Source organism: Cydia amplana, chromosome 20 (genome assembly GCF_948474715.1).
Source record: "Cydia amplana chromosome 20, ilCydAmpl1.1, whole genome shotgun sequence".
NCBI classification, from domain to species: Eukaryota; Metazoa; Arthropoda; class Insecta; order Lepidoptera; family Tortricidae; genus Cydia; species Cydia amplana.
In genome coordinates, this window is record NC_086088.1 from 2,189,553 (window position 1) to 2,201,667 (window position 12,115).

Genomic DNA, 12,115 nt, shown 5'->3' on the forward strand with positions numbered 1-12,115 from the left:
AAATTTCAAAATATAAATCTATTATAACTAATAGTTTATATTGAAATTGATATCTTTTATGCCCCTGGCCTAATAACGACGTGAAGAAAGTGACGACCGTACGAGAATGCCTTTCCATACAATTCAAACGTAGTCCCCATTTTCCTCGCTAGATATTAACATTATATAATAACATTATAAAGTACATACTTAATCAGTTAACAGTTTGTCGTCACGTTATTGATTTAAGTTTAAATATAGACATAGAAATCGGAGTAACTTTAGATATAATTGCTACAGTCACATTTTAAATATCACATGAAAAATCTACGAAACCTTAACTTTAACATTACTCGAAACTACCTTTACTACCTTTCGCAACACTAAACATCCCATTAATATCACAGTAAAAACAGCGCACAGTACAATAAGTAACAGTTGCACATCGTAATACTCAATCCAGTCCATGTTGGCGACGGGCGCGCGGAGGTGCTTAGTGCCACGGCGAAGTACGTGCTCCGTCCACCAGATGGCGCGCTCTAGGGATGACGTTGGTTGGTCGTTCATTAGGGTTCTTAGGCGGATTATGTTGTCTCGGTAACTGAAAAAAATAAATTTTTGAATTAATTTCTTCTTTGTGATGTGATAATAGTTATTTACGGTACAAGTGCGAAAAATAGGAAATTCACAACGAGTGGAGTGATAGTTTTATTTTCATAGGCACTTATATAGCACACGAGAGAATCATAAGCAATATAATGATAATAATTATAGATTGTCTCGTGCACACGTGCTTCTTATCTTCAGTGATAATTTTATCTATCGCGGACAGTTTAAATGAGTTTACTTTTAGTTTATCTCTTATCACAGCTACTATGTGCTAATAATGTGAACGGAATGGTGGCCGCTTTCGGATGAAAGAAGTGCATAGCGTCCGTTGGCTCGGTGGTTTTTGTGTCCACCAATTTGAAAGATTGGAGGTCACTTCTGAATGTGAGTAGCTCAAGACCGAGACAAGTGGTGGGACAGCAGTGGGCGATAAAGGCGGATATGATGATGATGATGATAAGTTAAGCCGTTTACTCAGAGAGGGGAAGATCTTCGTTTCGTTTCGACTCATTTTGGTTGCAAAGGTTGTCCGTATAAGATTTAAACATGAAAATACCGAAAGCTTCATAGCAAACAGTGGGTACCCCCTTTGAGAATGGGAACTGGTGGGAGCGTGTTGCGTGCTTTTTAGTGGTAATATTAAACTTAATTAAAACGTAAACTTAAAAAAAATCTTACCTTTTATCCCCAATAACATCTTTTATTCCACTTCTGAGCGTGTCTTCAGTCAGATCCTCAAGGCACAATTTCTTGCCGATCTTGTGGATTACATACTTGTCCACATTATAAAACTGGTCGCCAATCATAGGAATGCCAATTACTGGTACCCCTCCAGTGATTGTCTCGTCTGTTGATTGCAAACCCCCCTGCGTGATGAAAAGTTTGACTTTTGGATGTCCTGTAAAATGTAGACAGTATTATTTCCTATTAGTTAATAAACAATTTGCTAAAGTAAGGATGCTAAGCATGTAGAACTCTGTACATTGTTCCCACCCACCTGTTCTTATCTCTATCGCACGCGCATAATTCCTTGAGCACTAGCTCACTAGAGTCTTGGGCGTCAATTTTTCATTAAATGTTTTTTCATTTCTCATGCTCTGTTATTCTTAAATAAAGGTGTGCAAAAAATTATACGATTCTGCACTAGAGAATTTTACGTTCCAAATACGACTATATATATTTTTTACGATAAGCAGTTGAAATTTGGGTTTAAATGGATTTGTTATACAATTTTCATTCTAACATTTAACTCCCCATTCCATAAAGAACGATACTTTTGCCTAAATTGTTAATTGAAAGAACCCTCAAAGTTTACTATAAAAATGTATACTTTCTCATGTTTTTAAAAAAACACATGCATTTTACTCTCCTCGTATTCGAAATGAAAAGTAGAGTGTTTAACTGGGGTGAAAGGCATGATTTCATCCCTTATGGTTAACACTCTACTATTGGTGGGTATAAATTTTGACGTACTTAAAAGGTCAGACTGCGGGAACCATTTTGATATCTTGATGTTCTTCGTTCGGCCTGGGAGCTCGTCCTGGTTCCACTTCCAGAGCACGTCATAAGGAACCTGTGATAACGCATTTATGATGGTCTGGACCTTTTCTCTGGGTAGGGCAGAGGTGTCGACGTTTGTGCCAAAACTTATGTAGATCACGCCATGCTTGGAAGAATCCAGGTACTGCTTTAGATCCTTAAAAAACATAATTTAATAAAATGTATTATTTATAAACTGAAATAGATGTCATATATTAAAGAAAAAGTGACGATGCCCTCCAGTGGTGAAGGCCGGATTCGAACCGTCGTCTTCAGCAATCCGGGCTAACGCCTTGAACCCCTTGGCCACCCCGCCACGGTGGAATCCGTCCCAATTTCTCAATTATATGCCATAAAATAATTTGATTTGTTCCTAAAGTTGTGTATGTATTATTTAATTCAAATATGAAATAAAAGCGGCCAAGTGCGAGTCGGACTCGCCCATGAAGGGTTCCGTATTTAGGCGATTTATGACGTATTAAAAAAAAACTACTTGCTAGATCTCGTTCAAACCAATTTTCGGTGGAAGTTTACATGGTATTGTACATCATATATTTTTTTTAGTTTTATCATTCTCTTATTTTAGAAGTTAGGGGGGGGGGGGACACACATTTTACCACTTTGGAAGTGTCTCTCGCGCAAACTATTCAGTTTAGAAAAAAATGATATTAGAAACCTCAATATCATTTTTGAAGACCTATCCATAGATACCCCAGACGTATGGGTTTGATGAAAAAAAAAAATTTGAGTTTCAGTTCGAAGTATGGGGAACCCCAAAAATTTATTGTTTTTTTTCTATTTTTGTGTGAAAATCTTAATGCGGTTCACAGAATACATCTACTTACCAAGTTTCAACAGTATAGTTCTTATAGTTTCGGAGAAAAGTGGCTGTGACATACGGACGGACAGACAGACGGACAGACAGACATGACGAATCTATAAGGGTTCCGTTTTTTGCCATTTGGCTACGGAACCCTAAAAAGACGCAAAGGCAAGTCGAAAACGAGATGGTTAGACGACCTAGACTCATTTTGTGGCGATTGGCGGGAACATGCATAAAGCCGTGACGAGTGGCGAAAGACAGGGGAGGTCTTTGCCCAGCATCAGGACACAATATAGGCTATATCGCTACATAGTATAAAACAAAGTCGCTTCCCGCTGTCTGTCTGTCCCTATGTAGGCTTAGATTTCTAAAACTACGCAACGGATTTTGATGCGGTGTTTTTTAATAGATAAGAGTGATTCAAGAGGAAGGTTTATGGATAATTTGTTAACCGGTGCGAAGCCGGGGCGGGTCGCTGGTATATAACAAAATGCAATTTTTTTTATTAAAAATGTGTAATTCTATTTACAATTTTCTACCTCGCCCATCAGTCCTACAGCAATGACTTCATACAGTATTATGGTTCTTAAATGTAATAGGACTGATTGCCCAGATAGAAAACTGTGAATTAAATTTCACGTTTTCTCCATAGTAAATGTATGGAGAAAGTTTTTATTAATTTGTGGCTTTTTTGTACATTACCGTAAGTTGACCCCTAGGAAACTATTGATACTGAATAGGAATGGAATCGATTGGCATTCAAAATTGCATGTGAAAAATAAATTAATTAAAAATTAAAAAACACGACTGCAGTTTAAAAGCGAACTGAAAAGCTAGAAATAATTTTTAGTTATGTTAGGTACTCAACTTAATGAATGTAAAATAGAATATAAGTGTTCAGTCAGGGTAATAAACAGCAATCGGAAAAGTTTAGGCTCATTTAGTATCGTGATTGTACCTGCATATTTTATTTCGATTCCTTGATATATTGAAATTTTCTCATTCACAGGTCCCCGACTGCAATCGAAATAAAATATGCAGGTACAATCACGATACTAAATGAGCCTAAACTTTTCCGATTGCTGTTTATTACCCTGACTGAACACTTATATTCTATTTTTAACCGCCTTCAAAAAAAAGGAGGTTCTCAGTTTGACCCGTATGTATGTATGTATGTATATTTGTTCGCGATTATCTCGCGTTTGGCTGAACCGATTTTGATGCGGTTTTCAGAAAAGTGTTTCTTACATTCGGGAGAAGGTTTTAGTATACATAGATCTGAGCTGATGCTGAACCCTGGCTGTACCTAGTGGAACTCAGGTTTGGTGCAACATAGGCTCACGTTGTTTTGGTCATCCGACACGCCTTGATGAGCACTTGGGAGAGCAGTACCCAAGATAGAGCTGATGCTGAACCCTGGATGTACCTAGTGGAACTCGGGATGTACCTAGTGGAACTCAGGTTTGGTGCAACATAGGCCCACGCTGTTTTGGTCATCCGTCTCACCTTGATGAGCACTTGGGAGAGCAGTACCCAAGATAGAGCTGATGCTGAACCCTGGCTGTACCTAGTGGAACTTAGGTTTGGTGCAACATAGGCCAACGCTATTTTGGCCATCCGTCATATCTTGATGAGCACTTGGGAGAGCAGTACCCAAGATAGAGCTGATGCACCAAACCACCCTGGCTGGCAGGGTTCACCCTGGCTGTACCTAGTGGAACTCAAGGTTGGTGCAACATAGGCCCACGCTATTTTGGTCACCCGTCACATCTTGATGAGCACTTGGGAGAGCAGTACCCAAGATAGAGCTGATGCTGAACCCTGGCTGTACTTAGTGGAACTCAGGTTTGGTGCAACATAGGCCCACGCTATTTTGGTCATCCATCACATCATGATCAGCACTTGGGAGAGCAGTACCCAAGATTGAGCTGATGCTGAACCCTGGCTATACCTAGTGGAACTCAGGTTTGGTGCAACATAGGCCAACGCTATTTTGGCCATCCGTCACATCTTGATGAGCACTTGGGAGAGCAGTACCCAAGATAGAGCTGATGCTGAACCCTGGCTGTACCTAGTGGAACTCAGGTTTGGTGCAACATAGGCCCACGCTATTTTGGTCATCCGTCACATCTTGATGAGCACTTGGGAGAACAGTACCCAAGATAGAGCTGATGCTGAACCCTTGCTGTACCTAGTGGAACTCAGGTTTGGTGCAACATAGGCCCACGCTATTTTGGTAATCTGTCACATCTTGATGAGCACTTGGGAGAGCAGTACCCAAGATAGAGCTGATGCTGAACCCTTGCTGTACCTAGTGGAACTTAGGTTTGGTGCAACATAGGCACACTTTGTTTTGGTTAACCGACTTGTCGTCGTGTGCCTATGTTGCGGAGTTCCACTAGGTGGGTCGATGAACTTTTTTCTAACTGCCTTTAAAAAAAGGTCGTTCTCAGTTTGACCCGTATGTATGTACGTATGTATGTGTGTATGTTTGTTCGTGATTATCTCGCGTTTGGCTGAACCGATTTTGATGCGGTTTTCAGAAAAGTGTTTGTTACATTCTGGAGAAGGTTTTAGTGTACAGTACATGGATGGTTTGAAAAACCAATTGGACCCGATAGGTGGCCATGCTATAGGTATACCTACCAACAAATTTATGTTGCTAAAACCGATTTAGATAAAATAGTGGGAGTGGGAGTCGGACTCGGACTGGGACTGGGAATGGGAGTGGAAGTGGGAGCAATATACATACAAATCGTTTAGCACCAAAACGTCATATTATGTTGTGTTGCGATTATCATCGAGTTAGGCCATCACCAACATTAGTAGACTAAATGGAGAGCCTAACAAACTAGTATTTTAGCCCAAAACCTAAAATAAATGAAGTATCTACCTATCACTAAAAAGTAAAAAATAAAATAAAATAAATAAAAAATAATTAAAAAATTAAAAAAAAAATTAAAAATAATCAAAAATAAAACCAAAATAAAATAACTTAATATAATATCTTTTTTAAAAAAAGGGAACCGCCTTCAAAAAACCAACCCACTGAAAAGTACAAAATAATTTTTATATGGCACCCCTTTACGTGTCTAGTCCCTATCCCACGGCGTAAAGCATTTTTTTGCCAAAAAGTAATTAATACCTAATAATAAGAAAATTAGTAATCATCCGGGTAATTACTTAGTTTTTGAAGGCGGTGCCAAACCAACAAAAACAGTCTTTACTACCAATCAGAAAAACATACTCGTATTGTTACCTACAAGAACTAAATTAATGAGTAAACTAAGTATGTCTTTATAATGCAAGTAAGTACAGCGTTCTTCGTTGTCTAAAATATCGGTTCTCGGTTCTTTGGTTTGGCACCGACTTCAAAAACTAAGTAATTACCCGGATGATTACTAATTTTCTTATTATTAGGTATTAATTACTTTTTGGCAAAAAAATGCTTTACGCCGTGGGATAGGGACTAGACACGTAAAGGGGTGCCATATAAAAATTATTTTGTACTTTTCAGTGGGTTGGTTTTTTGAAGGCGGTTCCCTTTTTTTAAAAAAGATATTATATTAAGTTATTTTATTTTGGTTTTATTTTTGATTATTTTTAATTTTTTTTTTAATTTTTTAATACATTCATTAAGTTGAGTACCTAACATAACTAAAAATTATTTCTAGCTTTTCAGTTCGCTTTTAAACTGCAGTCGTGTTTTTTAATTTTTAATTAATTTATTTTATTTTATACATTTTAGTGACCATACAGCCAAATTTTTTATGATTTAAGACAATTTAGTTTCTTCAAGGAGATTTCATCACGTTGATCTTTGATATGTTAGCATAAAACGTGCTTAAAAACCTAACTAGGTCTGACCCACAAACCAGACGTATTGTAAAGTGCTATATGGCTTAATATCTCTGCAACTACATAATTATTTCCTATTAGTTGGCTTTCGGCCTTCGCAATTAAGATACTTGGGGAAGCTGTAGAAAGCTTGCACCTTTCTTACGCTCCGGGCCTTCGGCCCTACGCGAAGTTCGGCCTTCGGCCTTCGCAATTAAGATACTTGGGGAAGCTGCAGAAAGCGTGCACCTTTCTTACGCTCCGGGCCTTCGGCCCTACGCGAAGCTCGGCCTTCGGCTTTCGTAATTAAGAAACTTGAGGAAGTTGCAGAGAGCGTGCACCTTTCTTACGGTCCGGGCCTTCGGCCCTACGCGAAGCTCGCCCTTCGGCCTTCGCAATTAAGATACTTTAGGAAGCTGCAGAAAGCGTGCAGCTTTCTTACGCTCCGGGCCTTCGGCCCTACGCGAAGCTCGGCCTTCGGCCTTCGCAATTAAGAAATTTGGGGAAGCTGCAGAAAGCGTGCACCTTTCTTACGCTCTGGGCCTTCGGCCCTACGCGAAGCTCGGCCTTCGACCTTCGCAATTAAGATACATTGGGGAAGCTGCAGAAAGCGTGCAGCTTTCCTACGCTCCGGGCCTTCGGCCCTACGCGAAGCTCGGCCTTCGGCTTTCGTAATTAAGAAACTTGAGGAAGCTGCAGAGAGCGTACACCTTTCTTACGGTCCGGGCCTTCGGCCCTACGCGAAGCTCGGCCTTCGGCCTTCGCAATTAAGATATTTGGGGAACCTGCAGAAAGCATGCACCTTTCTTACGCTCCGAGCCTTCGGCCCTACGCGAAGCTCGGCCTTCGACCTTCGCAAATAAAAGACTTGGGGAAGCTGCAGAATGCGTGATGCTTTCTTACGCTTCGGGCCTTCCGCCCTACGCGAAGCTCGGCCTTCGGCCTTCGCAATTAAGATACTTGGGGAAGCAAAAGAAAGCATGCACCTTTCTTACGCTCCAGGCCTTCGGCCCTACGCGAAGCTCGGCCTTCGGCCTTCGAAATTAAGATACTTGGGGAAGCTGCAGAAAGCGTGCACCTTTCTTACGCTCCGGGCCTTCGGCCCTACGCAAAGCTCGGCCTTCGGCCTTCGCAATTAGGATACTTGGGGAAGTTACAGGAAGCACGCACCTGCCTTACGCTTCGGACCGTCGGCCCTATGCGGAGTTCGGCCTTCGGCCTTCGTAATTAAAATACTCAGGGAAGTTGCAGGAAGAGCCCATCTGTCTTAAGTTTTACTTACGTACGTACTACGTACGGACACAGACTACAGAATGAGAGATGATTATCATTATCTCATTCTAACAAATAGCTTTGTCCCTACTTACGTAAGTAAAACTTACAAGTGTATCTCGGGGCTTTATATAAAAAATACGTATAAAAATATACGGTTATAATGACACTTTCACACTTTGTTCCGTCAAAGTCGGTGCAGAGTTGTATCTGAAGACGGACTGTACAATCTCAGACTCTCTACAAAGAACTTATTTATACTTTTCTATTCCCTTAGCGCAATTTAGAACATATTGGCTTGGTTTCAAAACAAGTAAAATATTATTAATATAATACCTATGTATATTTTTTTTTTATGATCAGCGGTCAAACCACTTCCTTTTAATATCCCAAAAATAGGATAATATTTGGTTTTATGAGATTAGCTTTTCTTAATAAATTTTGTAAAATCTTACTTTCTTAAAATTGGACTTAAACCCTCATATTGTATATATATTATTGATCGTCTTTCAAAGCGCTTCATTTTGATGCCCTACTCGATGGGTTTGCAAGATATTTTTTTCTTAAGGTTGCGTAATATGGCGTATTAAGTCCGCCATATTGATTTTGTAATGACGTCACATAGCCTATGTCACCCGGGATGACGTAAGGATTCTAATGATATATCATACATCTAAATCGGTTAAGGCATTCTGAAGTTATCGTGGAATAAAGAAACTCACATACATATATACATACAAACATGAACGCTGAAAACAATACACTCTTTTTTTTGGGCAGTCGTGTAAAAATAAAAGTTTTCATTTTCATACAAATTGTATGGGAAAAGTTTTCCTCGATTTGTGGCTTTTCTAGCCGGAAATTTATTCTTGCTTCCATACAAGCTTGAAATCGAGGGAAGGTCTTCTTATGGTATACGGGGGTTGTTTAGGGGATGAAGTAACGGAACACGGTGTCGTTCATACGACGTTTATTACAGAACTGATTTTTGGATTATCTACCCACATAACATTTACATACCTAGTTGCGTCTACCCCCAAGTACATATACCACACCCTTACACTTAAATTATGTTATACCTAAAGACTTAACTTATTTAACCCTTTACCGCATACTAAGCCATAGGTATATGGCGGATACGATATTTAATTATTTAGATTGTAATTTTAATTAATTAAGGCTATTAAAGTTCTAATTTAAATGGATATTTTTTTTTTACATGCCGTAAGGGGTTATTAACACTTATTTAACTTATTTAATACAATCGATAAGTAAGAATATAAAAATAAATAGTGGCAGTCCACTAATATAAAAGAGGATCACCGTAGTGATCGACCGGTGGTATATTCCGACGAGGCCTCTGCACTGACGGCGGCACGGGTGGTATCGGTGGTTGGGTGATTCCAGGATGGTCCATCGGACCAGGCCACGCCAACGCGGAAACTGGTGATCGCGCTCTAACTTGATCTACATGCCTCTTAAACCTAGTTGATAAATCGTTTTCCTTTACCACTAACACAGTCCTAGAACCTATCAAGCTATCCACCTTCCCTTTAAGCCATTTCTCCCCCGAGCTGTAATCCCTAAACCACACAAGATCTCCTATCCGGACCGTTTTCTCGTAGCAGTACGGGATCTGGTAGCTGCCCTCACTGACCCAAAAAGAAAATCCACCCTGTATAGGATATGACTTTTTGTCATAATCTAAATAAAATAGAATCAGAATTTGAAAACAGAACGTCACAGAAATTAAGATAGAGTTGATAATACAAGGTACCAGTTACATAACTATACGTTTTATGTCTGAAATTAAATATTTACCTACTAGTTATGTTACTATTAACTACTCTAAGGCTGAAAAGACGACTGCACTCTTTGGGTGTTGAATTGCAACTAAATCAGTAAGACACCGTAATTTTCTATTACGCGATTACGTCCGATTTTACCCGAACAACGATGGTTGTTCTGAGAGTTAACGGACTGTACAAGTTAAATATACGATAACTAAATTACATTAATTATATGTAATTTTTATGTCAGTGTACGTTCAAATTGGCCTTTTTGTCATTGTAGTGGCATAATTGTCGCTATTTTTGTCGGAGACCGGTCGTCGTTTTTATAGTAGTGCGAGTAGGATAGCAATATTATTTATTTAGTTAAATATCTATTTTTCATAATAAAAAATCGAAATCTTATCCTACCTAATATCATACAGTACTTGATTGGTTTCACTGCCCTTATAATAATAGGGCATCCTAGGTTAGGTTTTTTATAATGTGTTTATATGTATTTTTTATTGTTTTGTAAGTGTTTTTATATTTTACTTTTATATTCATATTATAAATAACTTAATCTAAGAAATTAAATGAATAAAGGATAATAATAATAAATATTCTTTATTGTGCACCATACAATTAAAAATACACAGAAATTAAATTCAGGTTAAAAACTAGGTAACAACAGGCGGTCTTATTTAAAGTATGAAGGCCAATATTTGGTTCTATTTACTGATAGTCAAATCAGTTTCTTTTTTCGAACTGTCAAAACGATTAGCCACTATGGAATTTATATGAAAACAGAGCAGTGACGTCACGGTTAAATCACCTTACGTTTTTAAATTCCATCCGGCTTATTAAATAGAAATAATTGTAATAATTTTCTAGTGTTTTATTACGCACATGGTGTGTAAAAAAAAACAGGTAACATTGGCGCTAAAATATAAAAACACAATCAAATTCTATTACTATAGGTATGCCTAATGCGACCGTGCCGGAAGGGGGTGATTTGGGGAAAGACTTTTATATTTAGTTTTTAGTAATAGGTGTTTGTGTCAGTAATCAGCATGTTCAATTTACCTGCATTTTATTATAATAAGACTAATGGTATATGTACTTGAGAAATAAATACTTATACTGCTGTACTAGTTTCCCGAAAAATAATAAGACAAAATAATTAACAAACCTGCGGTAAATCCTTCTCCGGTTTCTGATGCATTCCTCCAATGTGAATCACGCTGGGAGGTACTGGTATATTGCCTTCCCATAAAAGGTGCATATTTATGAACATCATACCAATATTATTCTTCAATTCACTCAAAGGAGGGGTGTCTTCACCAAAAATCCTCCTCAGAACCGCATCTTCATATTTTTCTGCATTTCTGAAGTAATTCATTATAGTAAAATAATTGTAGTATTCTGTAACTTTCTCCGAAAGTGATAGATTGTAAAGACGTGTAGCTATTATTACTTGGGGGTATAGCAGAGGATGAATCGGCGCTCCCATGACGTCATAATTATCTCCAACGGCACCAAAAGAACTTACTGCTATAACTGGCGCTTTGATCACGTGAGAAAATCCAAGAGCAAACCGTGTCCAAGCTTCTACTAGCAACAAATCATAACTGTTATTCTTGTTCTGAATAATGTCTTGTACTTCAGCAACTGCAGTTTGTTTCTCGAATATTTCTAAACACACCTCATTGAAACTTTTAACTTGTCTTCTAACATCATTTTTGTTACCGTTTCTGCAGTTCGCTATTAGTTTTCGCCAAACTTCATATGATACGTCGTGTACGTCAATTTCTGTCAAATTGGCTGGTGCTTGTCCTTTCGGGAAGGCTGGGTCTGTTGTGATGACGGTGACTTCATTTCCTCTCCTTGCTAGTTCGTGTGTCAGCGGTCTAAAGACTACTTGATGGCTTATGGAAGGGGTCGGAAACACGGCTAAGATCCTGGCCGCGTCGCTCGAATATACTAAAGCACACACAAGCGCTATCAATCGGTTCATGGTTAAGATCTTAGTAAAATAATTCCGTGCGGCCGTATATATTACTTACCCCAAGGTCGCGGGCACGAATATTTTTTTGTCGAGTACGGATGACGTAAAAACTAGTACATAATAAGAGGACGTGGCAACCCTGGCCATGTAAACAGTGGCAGCGGGGCTCTTTTCAATTTTAATTAGTAATAATTACTTACAAGTTGAAAGTATCAGTGATTAGGTTTCCTACAGTAGACGTAGGCACTTAACAGTGGTTTTTGCACAAGAAAGAAACAC

At 38.8% G+C, this 12,115-nt stretch overlaps 1 protein-coding gene across 1 annotated transcript; it reads right to left on the minus strand.

Annotated features, from left to right (window-relative positions):
* Positions 1 to 306: 306 nt before the first annotated feature.
* Positions 307 to 11,845, minus strand: LOC134657696 (UDP-glucosyltransferase 2-like). The gene is made up of 4 exons (XM_063513259.1): positions 11,021 to 11,845; positions 2,062 to 2,284; positions 1,267 to 1,486; positions 307 to 580 (listed from the first exon to the last, which is right to left on the minus strand). The coding sequence occupies exons 1-4, from the start codon at positions 11,843 to 11,845 to the stop codon at positions 307 to 309; spliced, it is 1,542 nt and encodes a 513-aa protein (XP_063369329.1).
* Between the last annotated feature and the right edge of the window lie 270 nt (positions 11,846 to 12,115).

Bases quoted from the DNA above. Each gene is read 5' to 3' on its own strand.
- LOC134657696 (XM_063513259.1), bottom strand. From the start codon at position 11,845: ATGAACCGATTGATAGCGCTTGTGTGTGCTTTAGTATATTCGAGCGAC. The intron at 2,285-11,020 runs GTTTGTTAATTA...ATGTTTTTTAAG, and splicing joins CGGAGAAGGATTTACCGCAG to GATCTAAAGCAGTACCTGGA. The intron at 581-1,266 runs GTAAGATTTTTT...TATTTTTTTCAG, and splicing joins GATGTTATTGGGGATAAAAG to TTACCGAGACAACATAATCC.